Source organism: Homalodisca vitripennis, chromosome 3 (assembly GCF_021130785.1).
Source record: "Homalodisca vitripennis isolate AUS2020 chromosome 3, UT_GWSS_2.1, whole genome shotgun sequence".
NCBI classification, from domain to species: Eukaryota; Metazoa; Arthropoda; class Insecta; order Hemiptera; family Cicadellidae; genus Homalodisca; species Homalodisca vitripennis.
Genome location: NC_060209.1, coordinates 56558199 through 56576392, shown reverse-complemented (window position 1 = coordinate 56576392; position 18194 = coordinate 56558199). Strand labels below are relative to the sequence as shown.

Here is an 18194-nt window from a genome sequence, read left to right as displayed (position 1 = left end):
TTATATACATATTTTTATTTCATTTGATGTAAACTATAATTTGTTTTTTCACCCATGATATACATACAAACATGTACAAATATTTGTACGTACACACTTTCTTCATAATTTATCAACTACTAGAGCTCTAGAATTACCTGTAAAGTACTGATTTTCCATGATTCCAGCAGATTTTATAATAAGCTAATCAGTTATGACTTTCTTGATACTTATAAAACATCCATAAAGTAGGTAAATTTTACAATTTTATATTTTGTAGTACTTTTTACAAATTTTATATTTTTTCAATTCTTAGTTGAAAAAAATAAACACATATATTATAATTTGGTTATTTTGAAAATGCTAATCATCTTTTGAGTTACGACATTTTCAGCATTTTTAAAATTAAAAACAGAACTCATGTTTTGATTAAAATTTGTTTAGGTTTTAGAATTGGTAACAATTAAACCATATTAACTCGATACCCTCATTGTTTTCAACATAAAAATAAGTTACATAAGCAATATAACTTAAGATTTTCTACAAATGTTTTTAATAAAAGTACACTTGTTGTAATTTTACAGTTTTTTTTTATTACAACCTAAATGGTACAAATACTATTGTATTATAAAATACATGTTTCCATAGAAACAAATATTTTTTAAATGTTTGTACATTTGGAAATTGATTAGAGAATTTTTTACTATATTTTATAGTTGTCTAATTTTGACATTTTAAAACCAGGAATTTATTCCTCAATTTAAATTGTGACTATGACATATTTATGAGTTATATAATGTTTTTATGCTATATTCATAATCTGTGGAATATACCAATTGCAAAAATATATAACACTCTAGGGTTTCAGCATATTATATGCAATTTATAAACAATTTATTGAATCTCTGCACAACGGCAAACATCTGCCTGCCAATCAGGGATATTCTGACAGGTTTAATGTTCCTTCATAAATAGCATTGAGGTAATCCTGTACCACTTATTGCAGGGATTGTAACACTCTACATAAAGAAATATTTTCCCAAATAAATGAAATTTATTATTTGTGCTATTTACAAAATATAGATTCATAAAAACACAATTTTTACAGATCAAACCTTTTTTTTTTATTGGATAAAAAAGAATAACAAAACTCAAAAAATTCTACTTCTTTAATTTTTTTACATTATTCTTACTTTTTTCCAAAACATGGTTGTAGCCACAATAAAACTAAACATTTAACATAAAATACATTAAGTTACCATTACAGAAACTTAATTTATACGAGGACGTGAGATGAAGTGTTCAGACAAATATTTGATCTGATGTGATACAATTGTTCTACTAATGCCACACTGACATGTGGGGAATTAGGCCGGCCCGCCATCCGCTGGTGGAGACTGGCGACAATATTAGTTCATTCAAGTATGGATGTGACCGTGATATAAAACCATAACCTCACTTTCTTTGCTTTAACCTATATAATATGTGACCTTTCGGAACGTGTGTGAGGAGCAATCGTTAACAAACTAAACTGAGACGACTGGTCGATCGACTTAAAATGTGCTGCTAATGCGTTTACAATTCAGCGACATTATTATTCAAACGTTCTTGATCTTCATTCACAGTTTCACGGACCACATTGCAAAAAATGTGATGTTTGGGATTAATCAACTCTTGATTCAAGGAGCTGCCAAATTATTTCTTGATTTCATGTTAAAATTAATTTTTGATTTCATAAGCTCTTAAAGAGAGAAACATTGTTTTTGATATTTTCCCGCTTCTACAGGAAGATTCCCAGCTTATAACGGGTTGAATGGCCACCCTGATAAAATTTATTTTTAATATTCTTATTTAAAAAAACTGCAATAATTTTTAAAGCATGAAAATAGTTCATGTTTTATATAAACAATACTTAAAATTTTCAATGTAAAAATTTGTAGAAATATTGTATTTTGATTTATAATTATCGTTGAATTAAATACGGTATCTATAGTTAAAACATCACATAATGTGCAAGGAAGCCAATAACACTCAAGTATACAATGGAGAGATAGGGTTTATTCATATAAGGCTTCTTCTTTTTATTGGATTGTCCCATAATGTATGTCTAAGCAAAGAAAATATACTCAATGCTGCATAGCCGTTGTTCTGGTGTGAATGATACAATTTAATTATGTTTTTAATGTTTACTTTGAAATTTATTTAATAATGCTCCCAAGTTAATTTTTATACGATAACTATATTAATATTTTTAGATTAATTAAACTTTCTTCATTTAAAATTAAGATGAATCAGAAATGACTCTTAAATGCATTAATTTTGTTGTTACATTGTGTAAAGAGATAATATGAAGCTATTAAGAAACATCATTAGCTAACAACCGAAAGCCCCCTGCTGAGGATATCATGTACCCCCTGAGGTGCCTGCTCTCCAGGGGGTAAGTAGTCTGGGGAGAAAACAACATTAATATCCTCAGTAGGGAGTGGTTACAAACACTGAATTATCTCAAAGCTTTGGGCTTCTTGTATCCCACCCCATTTTTATTTTCAATTATATCAGATGAAGATTAATAAAGGTTATATATTTAAACTGTAAAAATCAAAACATTTAAAAAGACCTACTACATCAATATCAGAACATGTTGTGTAAAGCAAAAACTAATGAAGGAACGTTTTAAAATTGTATATGAATTGTACTAAAATTAACTGATCTCATTCAAGTATACTTTATATTTGAACAATAAATATAGACCATATACATAAAATTTAAATTATGCACAATATTATTTGCGTGTATACAATAAAAAACAAATAAAACTTTCTTTGTTTTGAACATAATTGTTTACTAATACTGTATAATACTTATTACAATAAGTGAAAATGGTTATATTATCAAAATTTTCCAGTTAGTATGTAAAAAAACTATTATTTTGAAAATTCAAAGAGATAAGAACTTACCTAAATGTGTTATAAGATTTCGAGCACCTTTCAGCAATGAATAACACCGTAAATGAAGTCGTTTTTGCTCTTCATAAGCCAATGTATTCAGGACAGTTCCAAGGCAATGTCTGTTACAAATAGTGTAATGTTAAAAGCAGCTAAGTCATTGACCATCGTTAACACAAAGATTTCTCAACTTTTCCATGTCTAAAATATTGTCTATTTTTATTAAAATTGTAGTCGTTTTTGCTCTTCATAAGCCAATGTATTCAGGACAGTTCCAAGGCAATGTCTGTTACAAATAGTGTAATGTTAAAAGCAGCTGTCATTGACCCTCGTTAACACAAAGATTTCTCAACTTTTCCATGTCTAAAATATTGTCTATTTTTATTAAAATTGTAGTCGTTTTTGCTCTTCATAAGCCAATGTATTCAGGACAGTTCCAATGCAATGTCTGTTACAAATAGTGTAATGTTAAAAGCAGCTAAGTCATTGACCATCGATAACACAAAGATTTCTCAACTTTTCCATGTCTAAAATATTGTCTATTTTTATTAAAATTGTAGTCGTTTTTGCTCTTCATAAGCCAATGTATTCAGGACAGTTCCAAGGCAATGTCTGTTACAAATAGTGTAATGTTAAAAGCAGCTAAGTCATTGACCATCGTTAACACAAAGATTTCTCAACTTTTCCATGTCTAAAATATTGTCTATTTTTATTAAAATTGTAGTTGTTTTTAGGGAAAAGTCACAAATTTAACCTATTCAAATAATTCCCCTTGAACTGTACATGTGTGGCTTCTATACTGGCCATTTTTTTCGACAATCAAGTTTTTTAAACTGTCATAAAATAAACATCCAAAGTGATATTTAACTTATACATTTTTAATTGCTAAATTATGCTGAACCTGATAAAAACCCGATAAAATATTTTCAAGTACAAAAAAATACTACAAAAACTGGTAGTTGTTAAAAACTTATGACTTAAAGGACAAATCTAATCCAACAAACTACAAAAGAAGCCCTATTTATTTTTAAAATATTTTGGGAAAAATTAAAATTGCCAAAAGATACAAAATATGACACCTTACAATACATTATGTAAAAATTGTACATATACCAACAATATAAAAAATGTATAATTGTCTCAAATACAATGTTTTTTTGCTGGGCAAACAAATAATATAAATAATAATACAGCTTTACATACAAGCCCAACATGTTATGTCCTAGTGATCATAACATTGTGTTCTTTTACATAAATATTCATTTATAATCATAGTGGAACAAAAAAAAATATTGAGTAGAAACAAATTTTTTCAGACAAGTAAAAATTCTACTGCAATCATTTTTTACGTATAATAACGTTGATGATAACAATCACAATAAACTAAATTACAAGATAAATAATGTTTATACCAACTTTGTAAAATTAATTAGATGTTTAGTTAAAAATTTGGTGTAAAACAAGACAAGAAATTAAAAATATCTAAAAATCAACAACTTTTACAGTTTTTTTATATACTAATCAAAACTTTTTATGTTTATATTTAGCTTATTTTTTTATTGTGTTTTATAGTGGAATTTTATTTTCAAAGTGCTATTTCACATGTGAAACTGAAAACATATATACTGTAAGTAAATATTTTTATTTTTAAAATTAAATGACTCTAAATATAAGATTTGTTCATTATTTTCCATTGTAATTAAGTTTTATTTCTAAATATATTCTTTTAATTCAAGTGTTCACTTATTCAGACCTCAGTGATAGACTATGTATTTCATAAACTGTGTGTATGAATCTCATGAGTTTTAGATTAGGCCTAGGAGAAAAAGTGAAAACATAGTTTTACACAAAAAGTAGTGTTATCTTTACAGTTTGTGGATAATACAATAGTTTTTTATGTATGTGTACAGTTTTATTTGTTGTACATAGTTGTATCAGTTGTTTTGAGGAAAAAGTGCTATTTTGCATACGAAACGGGAAATTTCCAAAAATTATTTGCTAAGTACCATTTGTGTGTTTTTTTTTATATAATTTATCAGTATTTGCATGTTTCAATTAAACAAGTTATGTAGTGTTTCAATTTATCTTTTAAAAAATTAAGAGCATATCTAAAACAATTTTAATTTTATTGATGTTTTAGTAAAATGTTACACAGTCGCTGATATAGGCTTGGAATTTTGCAGCAGTGTGTTGAGAACAAGATCTAGCATTTTTCAGAAAAGATTTGTATTATTCTCCAGCACTACAAGGTTTAAAATGTTTGCAGTAAAACAAACAGTGTACCAAAAATTTCACATGTTCTATTTGAAAATAATTTGGTAAAATATCATTACATAACACATAAAAAACTAAAAAGTTTGTTAACCCTTTCAGTGCTGTAATTTTTCTGTGTGAATGCCAAGCTGTATGCCCTATACTTAAGAAGAGCCATAGCTAGATCAAACTTTTCTATTTTACAGCCGCCCACATTAAATGTTATAACTTTGTTACTCTTGGATCAAAACATAGGTATAATTTATTATTCTTTTCATAAAAATATATTTTTAACTAATTAAAAACTTACTTTATTGCGGATTCATTAAAAATGTATATATTAGTAGTAAAATTGACTCACATTGTATTTATAATTTTTTTCATTTTACTTATAAAATGCACAGTTAAAACAATTCTCACACAGTAGATGATGCTGTAGTTCTTACTCACATGTATTGTAGTATATAAATGTTTTTTTTTAATCACTGAACTACCTAGGAAATAAACTTTTTACATTTGATTACAAAAAACAGTTTTATTGCAATATTTTAAGATTTGGTTATTCTGTAAGTCTTTTGTTTGGTCAGTATATGTTGGACTAATAAATGATACCACGTGTTTTTTTGGAAAAATTATTCTGAAATTAATACATAAACAATAATATTGCAAACATAAAGTTAAAAGTTGTACTTTTGATTTTTGGTGATTTTTTTATAGATGTTCATTTAAATAGTCTTCTTACACATCGTGAATGATATCGATAAAAATGGACATTGGCACTAACAGGGTCGGTTACTGTATTAACAGTATATCAAATCACTTTTTGTTATTTACATATAGTCATTTGTGTACAACAATATCAATCATTAATTCAATGGATGTTATCAGCTGGCAATACAGGTGATTGATGACCACAGTGACATGGCATTAAACTCACATTTCATCACTGTCTGCAGTTACACCAACAACACCAAACAATATGAACAGACTGCTAAAACCTGCAAGCGGCTGCTAGAAACTAATTTTTTTAAAGCTGTAAAATAAATCTCTAGATCTGTAATTTTTTTTTAATAGCTCAGAAAGAACTGATGTTTTCCATAATATTAATCTCATTGACACAAAATAAAAGTGTAGTGTTAGTTTTTGAGCCTTTCTCCTTCTCCAGTTCACAGGAGCCGCATGACTATTTTACAAGTTGCTTAGGTATAGTTTGGATTCTTGGGAACATGTGGAAACTCGACAATATTTGTTCAGTTAAAACACTGCTCATTGGTTTACTACGAGATAAAAACAAAGATGACAAGCGACTAGTCTTGAGGGGTTTAAAGAATTTTTTTAAATAAACTAAGGATAAAAAACACATTTACATTATGAAATAAAAAAAACATTTATCAAACCCATAAAAAAGTGTTTATATATATTTTTTTAAACAAATTTGGAATACAAAAAATACAGTTCAAACCTACCTGAGACACTCAGTAACATGTAATGTGTAGTCATACTCCAGTCCAGGGGTGTACCCGCCCAGGCAGTAGAGCAGCACCAGACCCCTGCTGATGTTATTGATGGGCACACAGTACAAGTTGTCCAGTTGACCGTCAGAGCATACGACACGCATCAGTTCACTTCCCAGCTGGGATAACTCAATAGCTGTTGCTTGAAGAGTGAATAAACACTGTTTTAACACTGTCTCCGTCACCTGAAAAATATTTGCAAACACAGCACATGTAAATCACAATATTAAATCAAACAATAACATGTTTCACACAATGTAGCTATGGTTGAAGGGTTGATTCATGTGAATGTTCAAATCAGCTCACATTTCAGATGCTACATTATATGAAAGGTGAAAGAGAGCTGAACTCAACATTCACATTAAAGTGTTTTTACAATGTGTTAAATGAGACAAGAAACTGACTATTTGTTTGGGGGAGGACGACGATGAACGAGTGGGGTTCTAATAGTTTTCTAATATTGCAACTTTATACCAACTGAAAATAATACAAGATCAACAGAAAAGTCAAGTCGTAAACATTCCTTGATTTACCCTTTTGGAAGCTAATTTCACTTGAATAGAAATATAACAAATTGGTTTGCTACTCATGACAACAACTTATTCTGCCATTATTTTGCGATCAGATTCTACTATTTGAGGTATTTAACGAAATTTTTATATTGTGAGTGATTAATGCAGACTGGACTAAGGTGAAACAGATATTACCTGAGGGTGTTGAATTATTATTGTCTCGGCTGTGTTAGCACTTGGGCTTCACAATACTTTTGCACACTCATCTACACATATAATATTACTTTTTATTGTTACACATATAATATTATATTTTATTGTAACAATAAATTTATAATTTTATTACTTTTTTTGTTAATCCTGTGAGCCCCAGATGATGATGTGACATATGAACATTATTTACTCTACTGAATAAACATCACCTGGGACCCAGTTACCTTAGTTATGACGTAATGTCATAATACAAATTAAGAATTAATTTGTTAAAGGTCATCTTTTGGGTGAAATATTTGTTCCATATTGGTAAAAAATATATAATTTTGAACAATCCTAAACTATAGATCTCAACTATACTTTAAAAATTAACATTATAGTACAGTTATAGTATTTCAACTTTGGCAATTATGGATGGGTCACTTTATTACAACTTACTACAAATCGGAACTCTTTCTCAAGCTCCTTGCTGCCAACAACTTGGATTATTCCATCTTGAGATGTTTGGTCCAAGTATATAAAGAATGCACATTTCACTTTTGTTTCTTCCTCTATCTAGAAAGAAAAACCCGTGATAGTAACTATTTGTATCACATTTTGAATACTTCCTATAGAATTCTATATTAAAACGGTTGTATATTTATGATCAATTTTATTATCCACATAATTATTTAGCTATGTTGAGAAGGATTGATTCAATGTGAGTATTGAGTATTTTGCTCCATTTCACCTTCCGTTCAACTGTGCACCTGATGAGCCAATTAGAACACCTCTTCATCTAGATTGCGCAGAATTGCTTGGGTAAACCAGACAGACCTCCTTTGTAATCTCTAATGTCAGCATAAATCAAAGAGTTTGTTATTTATGTCTTTGTCACCGACAATTTTTATCTCTTCAAATGGACATGGACTTCAGAATCCATGAGTCATGACTGTGACAGTGCCAGATTTGCTGCACTAAGCAGAAGGTGAAATGGTGCAAAAACTCAACATTTATATCAGTTATCCAACAATAATGAAACGTTGTAATGTTATAACATTAAAAGGTAATGAATGAAAAGATACAAAATTGTATGTGTTCAGTAAGACTTATCTACACTGTAATTATTGTATCACATTACAAAAGCATCAACAAATTATTGATTCAACATGTTTTTAAGTATAATTATCCTGACATATAATTTTTAATTATCTAAGATGACCCTTAAAAGTTCTCAGCTCTGTGTAAGTTGTACATAAATAGACCAAATATTCTCATTTTATAAAACTGATTTAACCTCCTATATTATTCAGCACTGTATATACGTAAATACTGATGGAAAACCGAAAACTAGTATTATATGGTGTATATATATATATATATATATATATATATATATATATATATATATATATATACACCATTTTAAATACTAGCATATATATATATATATATATATATATATTATATATATATATATGTATATATATACTACACACACACACTCCTGATAACAGTTTATTATATCTCAAAATTGTGTATCAGTATAAACATATGAACTATGTACTGTACTTTATGTATGAATTTAAATTATTCAAGATAAGTGGTATTGGAATTATTTTATGACCCTCTTGATAGATCAAAAAACTATTTGCGCTATAAAAAATTTACTTTTTTATACATGCAGCCTATATTTAAAATATACTGTACAGCCAGCTGTGTTACAGGCCGCTTATTGTATTTGGAGGGTCAGAAGTTATGAATTATAAGAATTAATGTGAGAGATCTAACACATTAAACTCAGTGGTGGATCCTATGGAGGCCATGGCTCTCTACAAGACTTTGAAAAAAGACCTTTTTCTAATACAAACGTAATAATTTTCATATTGTAACCACAACAAAATATAATTAACCTAACTGAATGAACTAAACTTTTGAATGAACTAAACTTTTAAGTATGAGTAAGTTTCTTTCTAAACATTTTTTTTTTTTTTTTTGTAAGGAAACACAAGATCTCTTGATAGATTAAAAAACCAACATTAAAATGGCATACTAAAACCAAGGTGGTTTTCCCAAAACCCAGTACTGGATCCGCCCTTGATTGGACAATGGTTGTTTTGATTAGTTCAACACAGTCCAACATATCAGACCGTAGCACTTAAAGACTTTAAGTAATTATATCATTACTTTTCATCCAACCAATTCTAATAGATGGGTTGCAACAGTATAAAATCATAAGTTATTTAGAAATTGCAGGTTTGACAGTTAATACCCAAAAAAAATCCATTATTATTTAATAATAACCAAATAAGTACTATGGTTTTATCTTTTTAACTAAAATTAACTAATACAAATCTATTTTAGCCACAATTTAACAAAAGATTATTGCAAAACGTAATGCGACTCCAGTGATCTGATCACACTCAGAACGGTACTCAAGAGTGTTAAATAAACATACAATAATAATAATAATAATAATATAATTATATATACTATATTATCATTCTGTCTATTATATAATAATATTATATATTTATTATTAATGTATATACTACCATATTATATATGTTTACTAGCAATTACCCGTGGTTTTACACACCATTTTGTAGGTTTTCCATGGGTATGAGCACTTCTAGTTCAAGTTAATTACATTTCCAATGCTAACATTGATTTTGCCTTCTTACCACGATAAAGAAAATACATAAAAAAGTGTATATTTATGTCCATTGTAATTTACTCTGGTATTAGTATTTTTGTACCATAATTGATTTTGCCTTGATTCCCTGATCAAGGAAATAAATATATATATTATCTATAATATATAATATACATACATACACAGGTCTGAGAACCTACTTCAGTTTAAAGACGACTAAGATGGGTTTTATAACAGTCATTAAATTTATAGTAAAAGTTAGATAATAACTCTGTCTTTCATGTCTGCATTACAGTACTATCCAAGCAATGCATACTTAATATTAGCTAAAGTGTATACACAGTTAAAAGTGTATTTGATCTAAAACTTATAATTTTCTTATCTGGATTAACTTTGTGCTCAGCCATAAGTTTTGTTACTATCAAGTTTCCTATCTGCTTTCCAGACAATAAATGCAAACAAATTTATAATATTAGTTAAATTAATTACACATATAGTTGTGCTGTCATAAAATAATGTTTAGAAAGATCAGTTGATTACTTTTAACAAACTCTTAATCTGTAAGGAAAAATTTGTAACTTACATATTTATTTATCTTCTTTTGAAGTTCAACCACATTCAAATCAACAAGTGACGTGTAAAGCTCGAGCAGTTTGCAAGGGTTGCTAACTTTCAGTGAGAAATCTGAACACCTCAAAGTAGAAGCTAACACATTATCATCTGCTTCATTCATCGTGTAAGTCAGTACTGGAAGTTGAGAGAAAATAATACAAACTTTATATTTAATACATTTATTTAAAAATCAACAATCATAACATAAATAATTTTTATGTTTACATTGAATACAAAACACATAATTGAGACAGGATATAAATGATGACTTAATGCAAACATTTAATGATTATAACCTTGTGTATCTTATCTTATTAGATCCCTTTTCAAATTTGTTGGGACACAAATGAACACATTTCCTTTGTTGTATTTAAATGCAAAAATAAAATTTTAAATCTATGAGGAAAGATATTCAAAGAAACAATAAGTATTAATTAACCATAAAAATAAACAAAATTATTGATAATTTTTTTTGTATTGTGTAATTTGAACATCAAAGGGTTAAATAATGCTATATTGTCAACATTTATTCCATAAAAGGCCAGTGCTAATATTGGCTAAAACACATTGTTCACTAGGCTGCCCAGAATTTAAATTTATTCAGTCAATAGCCAAAAAAGGGTAGAGTACGATAAGCGGGGTTTTTATATCAACATTGAAAAACAATATTACTTCATTATAACTACATTCATTCTTCGATATAATGAACCGATACTGAGTTTTGAACAATAACTAATGTATCAACTTTAAACACTTTTTCATTGTCTTATCTTGTTTCTATTAACGAATTGTCTTTTATAGACAATAACGCAATCGAAAACTTGTGAAGAACCATGAAACGAAGATTAAAAAATTATTTACCTATCATGTGAGTATTTGTAAAGAAGAGAAGTACGGTTTTCTATAGAGGATTCTTTCAACAACTTCTTGAAGGCGGTTAACCATTGCTACCCAGGGAAAACACAAACATATTTTATTTTTTCTGTTATAAATGTTTGTTATGTTGTTATCACTTAGTTATTATTTATGAGTTTTTCGTATTTCTAGTTATAATTGTTAGGTTTGATCGTTATAGCTCCTATACTATGAGATTGTCAGTATGTTTTATATTAAATATTTTAATTCTAAATATGATTGGTATTATGACTATAGATACGTTGATAGTATTTGATAAATGAATATTAAGTATCGATGATTACTACTTAATCAATATAAACACCGGGACCGCTTAACATACTCTATCAGGTTGTGTTAGAGAGGGCTCCTTAGCCCTAACTTCACCTGGTAAAATAAGACATCTGTATTTTACTTTACTTTACTTTAGCCCCAAAACCATTAAAAATAGTCATTCAGGCTTAGTAGTAGATGTTATTACATTAGTTGTATTATTAATTTATATTATTAATTTATTCTCATGGGTTTTATGTACACTCAGTATCTCAGAAAAAGTCGAGGAATGTTATAAGTATTCCAGAAAAAACACTTTCAATTTCTTTTCTCTCTAGCTTCATAACAAAATTGAAAATTGTTTGAATTTGAATGGCTGCAATAAATTAAATAATATACTGAGCTGGGCAGAAAACCTAGCAAAGATATTTAAAAAGTCAATTTCTGTTCCAATTTTCAATTTGTTTGAGTATTTTTTTCTGTCAGTTATTATTTCTAAAAGTCTTGCTATATATAAATTATATATATATATATATATATATATATATATATATATATACATATATATTAGGTAGTACTTTTATCATACATTTTAAAAACATTCTTTTGAAAGTTGATCAATTCATGTTAAAACAGGATAATATAATGATGAAATTATAACACAAACTGTCCAAAATAATTACACATTGTATATCATGTTCCAAATTATTTCACTTATGCACTAGGTTGTATTGTTGAATGCATTCAGAATTAAATGTTGGTTTTTTTAAAACAAATCTCTGGAACAAAACCAAAGTAGCGAACCTGCTCAGCAAATCGATGTCCGCAATCAAGATTATGTTGAAGAAAACAAAGTTAGCAATATGCTACTTAGGACTCAAAGTACAAATATGAAATGTCATTGAATTTTCTTATTGGGTAAATATTATCATTATATGTAAAGCCCTCACAAAGACCCACATACACAAGAAACATGGCTGTAATCTTTAATTGTGTACGTAAGCCCAGATGTGTACTGTTATCACGTGGGAACAAAATACTTCAAAAAAGGATATGTCAGATGAACAAACAAAATCCTTAATCCTACAGAGTTAAGCTGATCGTTTAGCTATTCTTATGATAAGCCGGATGAAATCCATTTTTTTCCTATTTGAAAAACCCTATCTTGAAGGTTGAGAATTTAAGTATCATACCACGATAACTGAAAGCAACAGACCGAAACAGTGGTCTTCAATTTACAAGGTAATCAAAAAGAAAGGATATTGATCAACTGAATAAGAAAATTATGATTCTGGCTTCAACTAGAAGTATCTTGCTCTTGACAAATATTGAACTGAGGTCCTGTTGTGTATCTCCAAACATCGATATTACTCTTCTACAAATCTTAGCATGAAAATGAAACAAAGTGTATAAAACAGTATTAAGAAAATGATTTTGCCTCTAGCATGGCAAATTATTCTCAGTTGACATTGATTTCATCATAGATCATTCATCAATATTTTGAATTGGATTCTTCCAACTACAATGCAGCTAGAGTAAGTTGTGTAGAAAACTGTTTTTGCACTAATGTTCCACCTATTTGGTCTGATTGGCCTCACAAATTAACTTGATCTTGTGTTTTACATGTAAACATGCATACCAATTTTGAACTGGAGAAGAAATATGATGATACTTCAAATTTGTACTATCTAAAATTGCCCACATAGTCTAGCTATGTTTTGTATCATAAATATCTTCTCAACACAACAAGTAAGAGAAATTTCGTTTCTAAAAACTATCTAATCACAATGGTTAATGGACATTGTTCACAGAAAATGTACAAAATAGGATAGGCTACCAGATAAAATGTGTAAGATATTTCAAAAACGAATGTGATAGCAATACTTTTCTGCATACAACATTAATAAATCAGATGAAAAATAAGCTGTGTGCATAACAACTTCATTTAGCACTATATATAAATATTATAACAATAAGTAAACATGAATAATTACATTTTTAGAACAGAATAGTTGGAAAATACAATATGTAATGTTAGGTAGAGACTTAGTTAAAGAATAACTGTACCAAGTAACTTAAATTAAAGTGAACAAATATAATTTTCTTTTGTAAAGTACAGAATTTGCAGCTTATTGATCTAAACAATAATTATCTATTCTGGAATCAGAACTAGAGAATTTACTAAAGGAGAATATTAGAGCTATCAGCAAAACAAACAACCCACCGGAATATAAAGAACAATTTCCTCCTAAATGTTTACAGTAGATGTTCAAAAAACTATAAAGAAAGTTGCAAAATTTTCAATGAGAAATATGGATACTTTAATTATTGGAGTTAAACATTCACAACAAATCGCATAACTGTTCAAGATCATGTCATGAGACTTAACTAGTAAATAAATAAACGAACTACGATTGAGGAACCGAAGTGTTTTCTACTTGTTTTGATTTGAAACAGCTGTTGCCTGTTTTCTTCTATAATCCCTTTGAAATAAGTGTATCAGATGGACTATGCTTTCTTGATAACATGTTTAAAACTTTGTCGGATTATTATCATATACGAAAAATATATTACACTTATATTTTTTTAGAGTGTTCACCAGGTACTACTGGACTATTTTACTGGTTCTTAATCAAAGCCTTTGTTAAAACCACAAAATCCATGACTTAGTAACTTTGGAAATATTGAATTTTTAATGTAAAAGGATTGACTGAGGCTATGTAAAGTACAACTTACAAAAGGTTTTTAAAGTAAAAAGAAGTTCCAACACTTTTTCTGGCTGACGTGAAAACCAGCCTTGAATTACAAAAGTAAGCATACTTATTTATTAAAGAAAACTGCAATTTCATTGCAACACACCATACTATGCTCATAACTTGTGAAGTGTAAATTAATGAATTAAAATTATTGGCATGTCATAGTAAAATGACAGTAATTCTTAAATCATGGATAATTTGTTATGTGAGAACGCAAAAGAAAACTAAGTATCAAAGCTCACTGTTTATGGCTTAAGTAACTTATTGCAAATCCTGTTTGTATATTGAACTGACTTTTGTTATTCCCAGATATCAAATTTTGTAAGAATAATAAATGTTGTGAAACATTAAAAAATAATTTAACACCCGAAAGAGTGAGGTATTGTGACGCACGATATTGATAGTGTCCATATATTACTTGGGTTGAGAACATTAAAGTCTATGTTTGTAGTTATTTTGTTCCACCTTAAATAAAATGATGGATTGAATAAAATTTCAGAACCTTGGAGAACTGCAGTAGAATACTTCAAATCCGACGTACCTATACATCAAATTATAAAAGAAAATACTAGAAAGTAGGACCGATTTATTGTGTACCGGTACTGCCATGGAACCAGCAAATGTTATAGATTACAATATGTCCTATCATTTTCCTTAAACTTAGTCAAAATTAATGTAGAGTATTATTTTCCTGATAAGCAAAACTTAGAACTAAAGATTTATGAAATACAAATAATAATAAATGCCATAAATAGTAATAACATACAAATAATAATGACAGTTTAAAGAACAGCAAGACTTTTAGAAATGGAAAGTTAATCACACTGTTACACATTTAATAATACTTTATAACTGCAGCCTTTTTGCTTTTAGTTGAGGAAAACAGGCATTTATACATGTTACTAACAAACTAAAAGTTTCTTTTATCTCACTTATTATGGTTAGTTGTTATTTTCGCTTATATTTTTATTTTGACGTGACAACGTCTTAAATTAGGTTGCGGCTCGGAGTCACTCATGAAAAAGTGTAACGCCCGGTAACGTTACGATGCCCGTCCAGTGGGTCCGCCGCACGGGATCCGCACGGGATAAAGCAGATAACTGTGGGTCCGCCGCACGGGATAAAGCAGATAACTATGTTTATTCGTGAAAATGTGGAGTGCTTAGATTCGTCATTGACACAAAAGTTGAGAAACTGAGTTTATAGGTTATGTCATACTATTGACAAATGTTGATAGTGTTAAGTAAATTATTAGTTTAAATCACTCTGCAATCAATCGTAATTCAGTCGATTGAGAAGAAACAGCGCGTATTGCTAGTCAAACATTTAAAATAACAAATTATAACCTCTAACCTGTCATAACAGTGCGACCAAACAAACGAACTAAACCGACCAATCACCACGCGCGGAGTTAGAATTTAACTGTGTTTAGCAAGAATTTCAAATTCCAATTTTAGTAAATGTTTTATTCAACTTTACCATTTACAATAACAAATTTTAATTAATTTCAAATTATGTACAATGTTTTAGTAAACAAAATATATTTCTATAGTTAAAATTTGTGCAATTCTTATTTTCATTCAATTCCTTGTTCCTATTGTGCAATTTAATAATATTCATATCAATAAATATTCTACCGAGAAAAAGACGTTGTCACGTAAAATCTTCGCCCGTAAAACCGACTTTATACAGGCAACCATAAATTTTTTAGTTGTAGTGAAATGTGAAGTTATAGTCAATATTGAGTTTATTAACTATCATGATTACCATTATTGATTTGTTATCCAGCATGGTTACTATCTCGAGGAATATTATTTCGTTCGTCACCAGCAATATCGACATATTTAATATGGTCAAACATAATAGAATGATTATTGCATATATGAACATATATGAAATAGTAAAAAAATAGGTATCCACTGAAAAGAAAAATGGTATGCCTTAACCCTTTGCACTCTCCTGGCCTGCATTGCAGAATGTCCAATCACTCTTGTAGCATGCAATGCATCCAGCACCATAACTCTGATTTTAAATGGTTTGGTTTGTCCATAAGCTCTCGTGTCCTGCATTGCAGGCAAAATCTATTTTTCTCTTCCACTCTCCTATCCAGCATTGCAGTCAACGCATGACTCATTATATTTAATTTTGTGTAATTAGTTGTAGTGTATCTACGTATTTCAAGTCATGTTAAACTGAAATAAAACTAACCAATTAACAAAATTTAGCTGTTTTCAATAGCCAAAAATATTTTTAAATTTAAATATTAACAATTTATTTGACAGTTTCTTTCTTGCTAGATACATATTGTCAAGTTTACTTAATTTACTTGTGTTTATAGACCTATTTTGTCATAACTCAGCATAAAATAGTAACAAGGGACAGTATTGATAACTATTATTTCCGCATTTACCATACAGTAAAAAGGTATAAAGAACAATAAGCAAATATGTTGCTAAAATAGTTTGTAAGTATTTTTGAACTCCTTTAATTTTACGTGATATCTATAATAAGCCTTTTCTTTTAATTATATATATTATAAGTATAATTTTTTACTTTTATATGTTCATTTTATTGTCAAAACTGCCATTTAACTATTTCTGCACATCTGTTCATTTTATATGTTATCTATAAGTCTTTTATTTTAATATAAATGTGTTTTTATATGTTTTTTCTGTTATTTATAGATTTGTAATTAAGTTTTAAAACCATATATATCAATTTACTAAACAAAAATATACATTTAAACAAATGTAAACACTGTTTTTCCTTATAACCTAACATATTTGTTTATGGTAGTTTAAAAATTATTTCACGGTAAAATATAATACAACCAAGATACACAAGGAAAATTAATTACATTACAAATATAATACAAAAAAAACAATATTGATAGAATTTTTGTAACCTTTGTGTATTTAAACTTTAAATACCCTTAAATGTCAGGCTGTGGAATGACTGGCAAAAATAAATAATAGTTGTAATAGCGTCACTGGAGCATCTAGATCCCAGCTGTGGAGGAAACCATGGCCGCCTGCAATGCTGGATAGGAGAGTGCAGAGGACAGCAAGCAATAAAATAATTCACAGCTCTTGGGAATCCGCCATTGATTGCAATGCAGACAAGGAGAGTGCAAAGGGTTAAATTTATTCATAAAACCCATTAAAATGGTTTTTTAATGGAAAGATAATCGGCAAAGTTATTATTTACTTTAATGTTTATTATATTAATGATCTAATCTGATCTTGTTTTTGTAAAGATTGTGAACATCTGTCGCTGAGAGATAAATACGAGTTTTTCTTTATTTTATCTTGTAATAGAGCATATAAACCAAATTGTTATTAAAGAAAATCGTACGTAAATATAAATCAACATAAAAATCACAAATCATGAACCAGAGTATACTCGTATATAATTTACAAAACGAATATATCTTTACCTCTTGATACGACGACTATTCTAAAAGTCTATCCTCCCTAATAATTGTTGATATATGTAAAGGCCGTTCTAAAAACTATATATTACTACATTATTGGTCCCCGGTTACATTGACATAGCTAATAATGACAGAGTGGTCTGATTAGCCAAAGAGGCGATTATAAAATATACAA

General features: G+C 28.6%; 1 protein-coding gene across 1 annotated transcript in view; it reads right to left on the bottom strand.

Annotated features, from left to right (window-relative positions):
* LOC124356922 (cGMP-dependent 3',5'-cyclic phosphodiesterase-like) overlaps positions 1-14248 on the bottom strand; it is a 44409-nt gene extending 30161 nt beyond the window's left edge. Inside the window, exons 1-5 of the mRNA XM_046808223.1 lie at positions 14055-14248; positions 10635-10798; positions 7855-7971; positions 6644-6876; positions 2937-3046 (exon numbers count right to left, since the gene is read on the bottom strand). Coding sequence (XP_046664179.1) covers positions 2937-3046; positions 6644-6876; positions 7855-7971; positions 10635-10784 — 610 coding nt within the window. The 5' untranslated portion in view covers positions 10785-10798; positions 14055-14248. The remainder of the gene's footprint in view (positions 1-2936; positions 3047-6643; positions 6877-7854; positions 7972-10634; positions 10799-14054) is intronic.
* Between the last annotated feature and the right edge of the window lie 3946 nt (positions 14249-18194).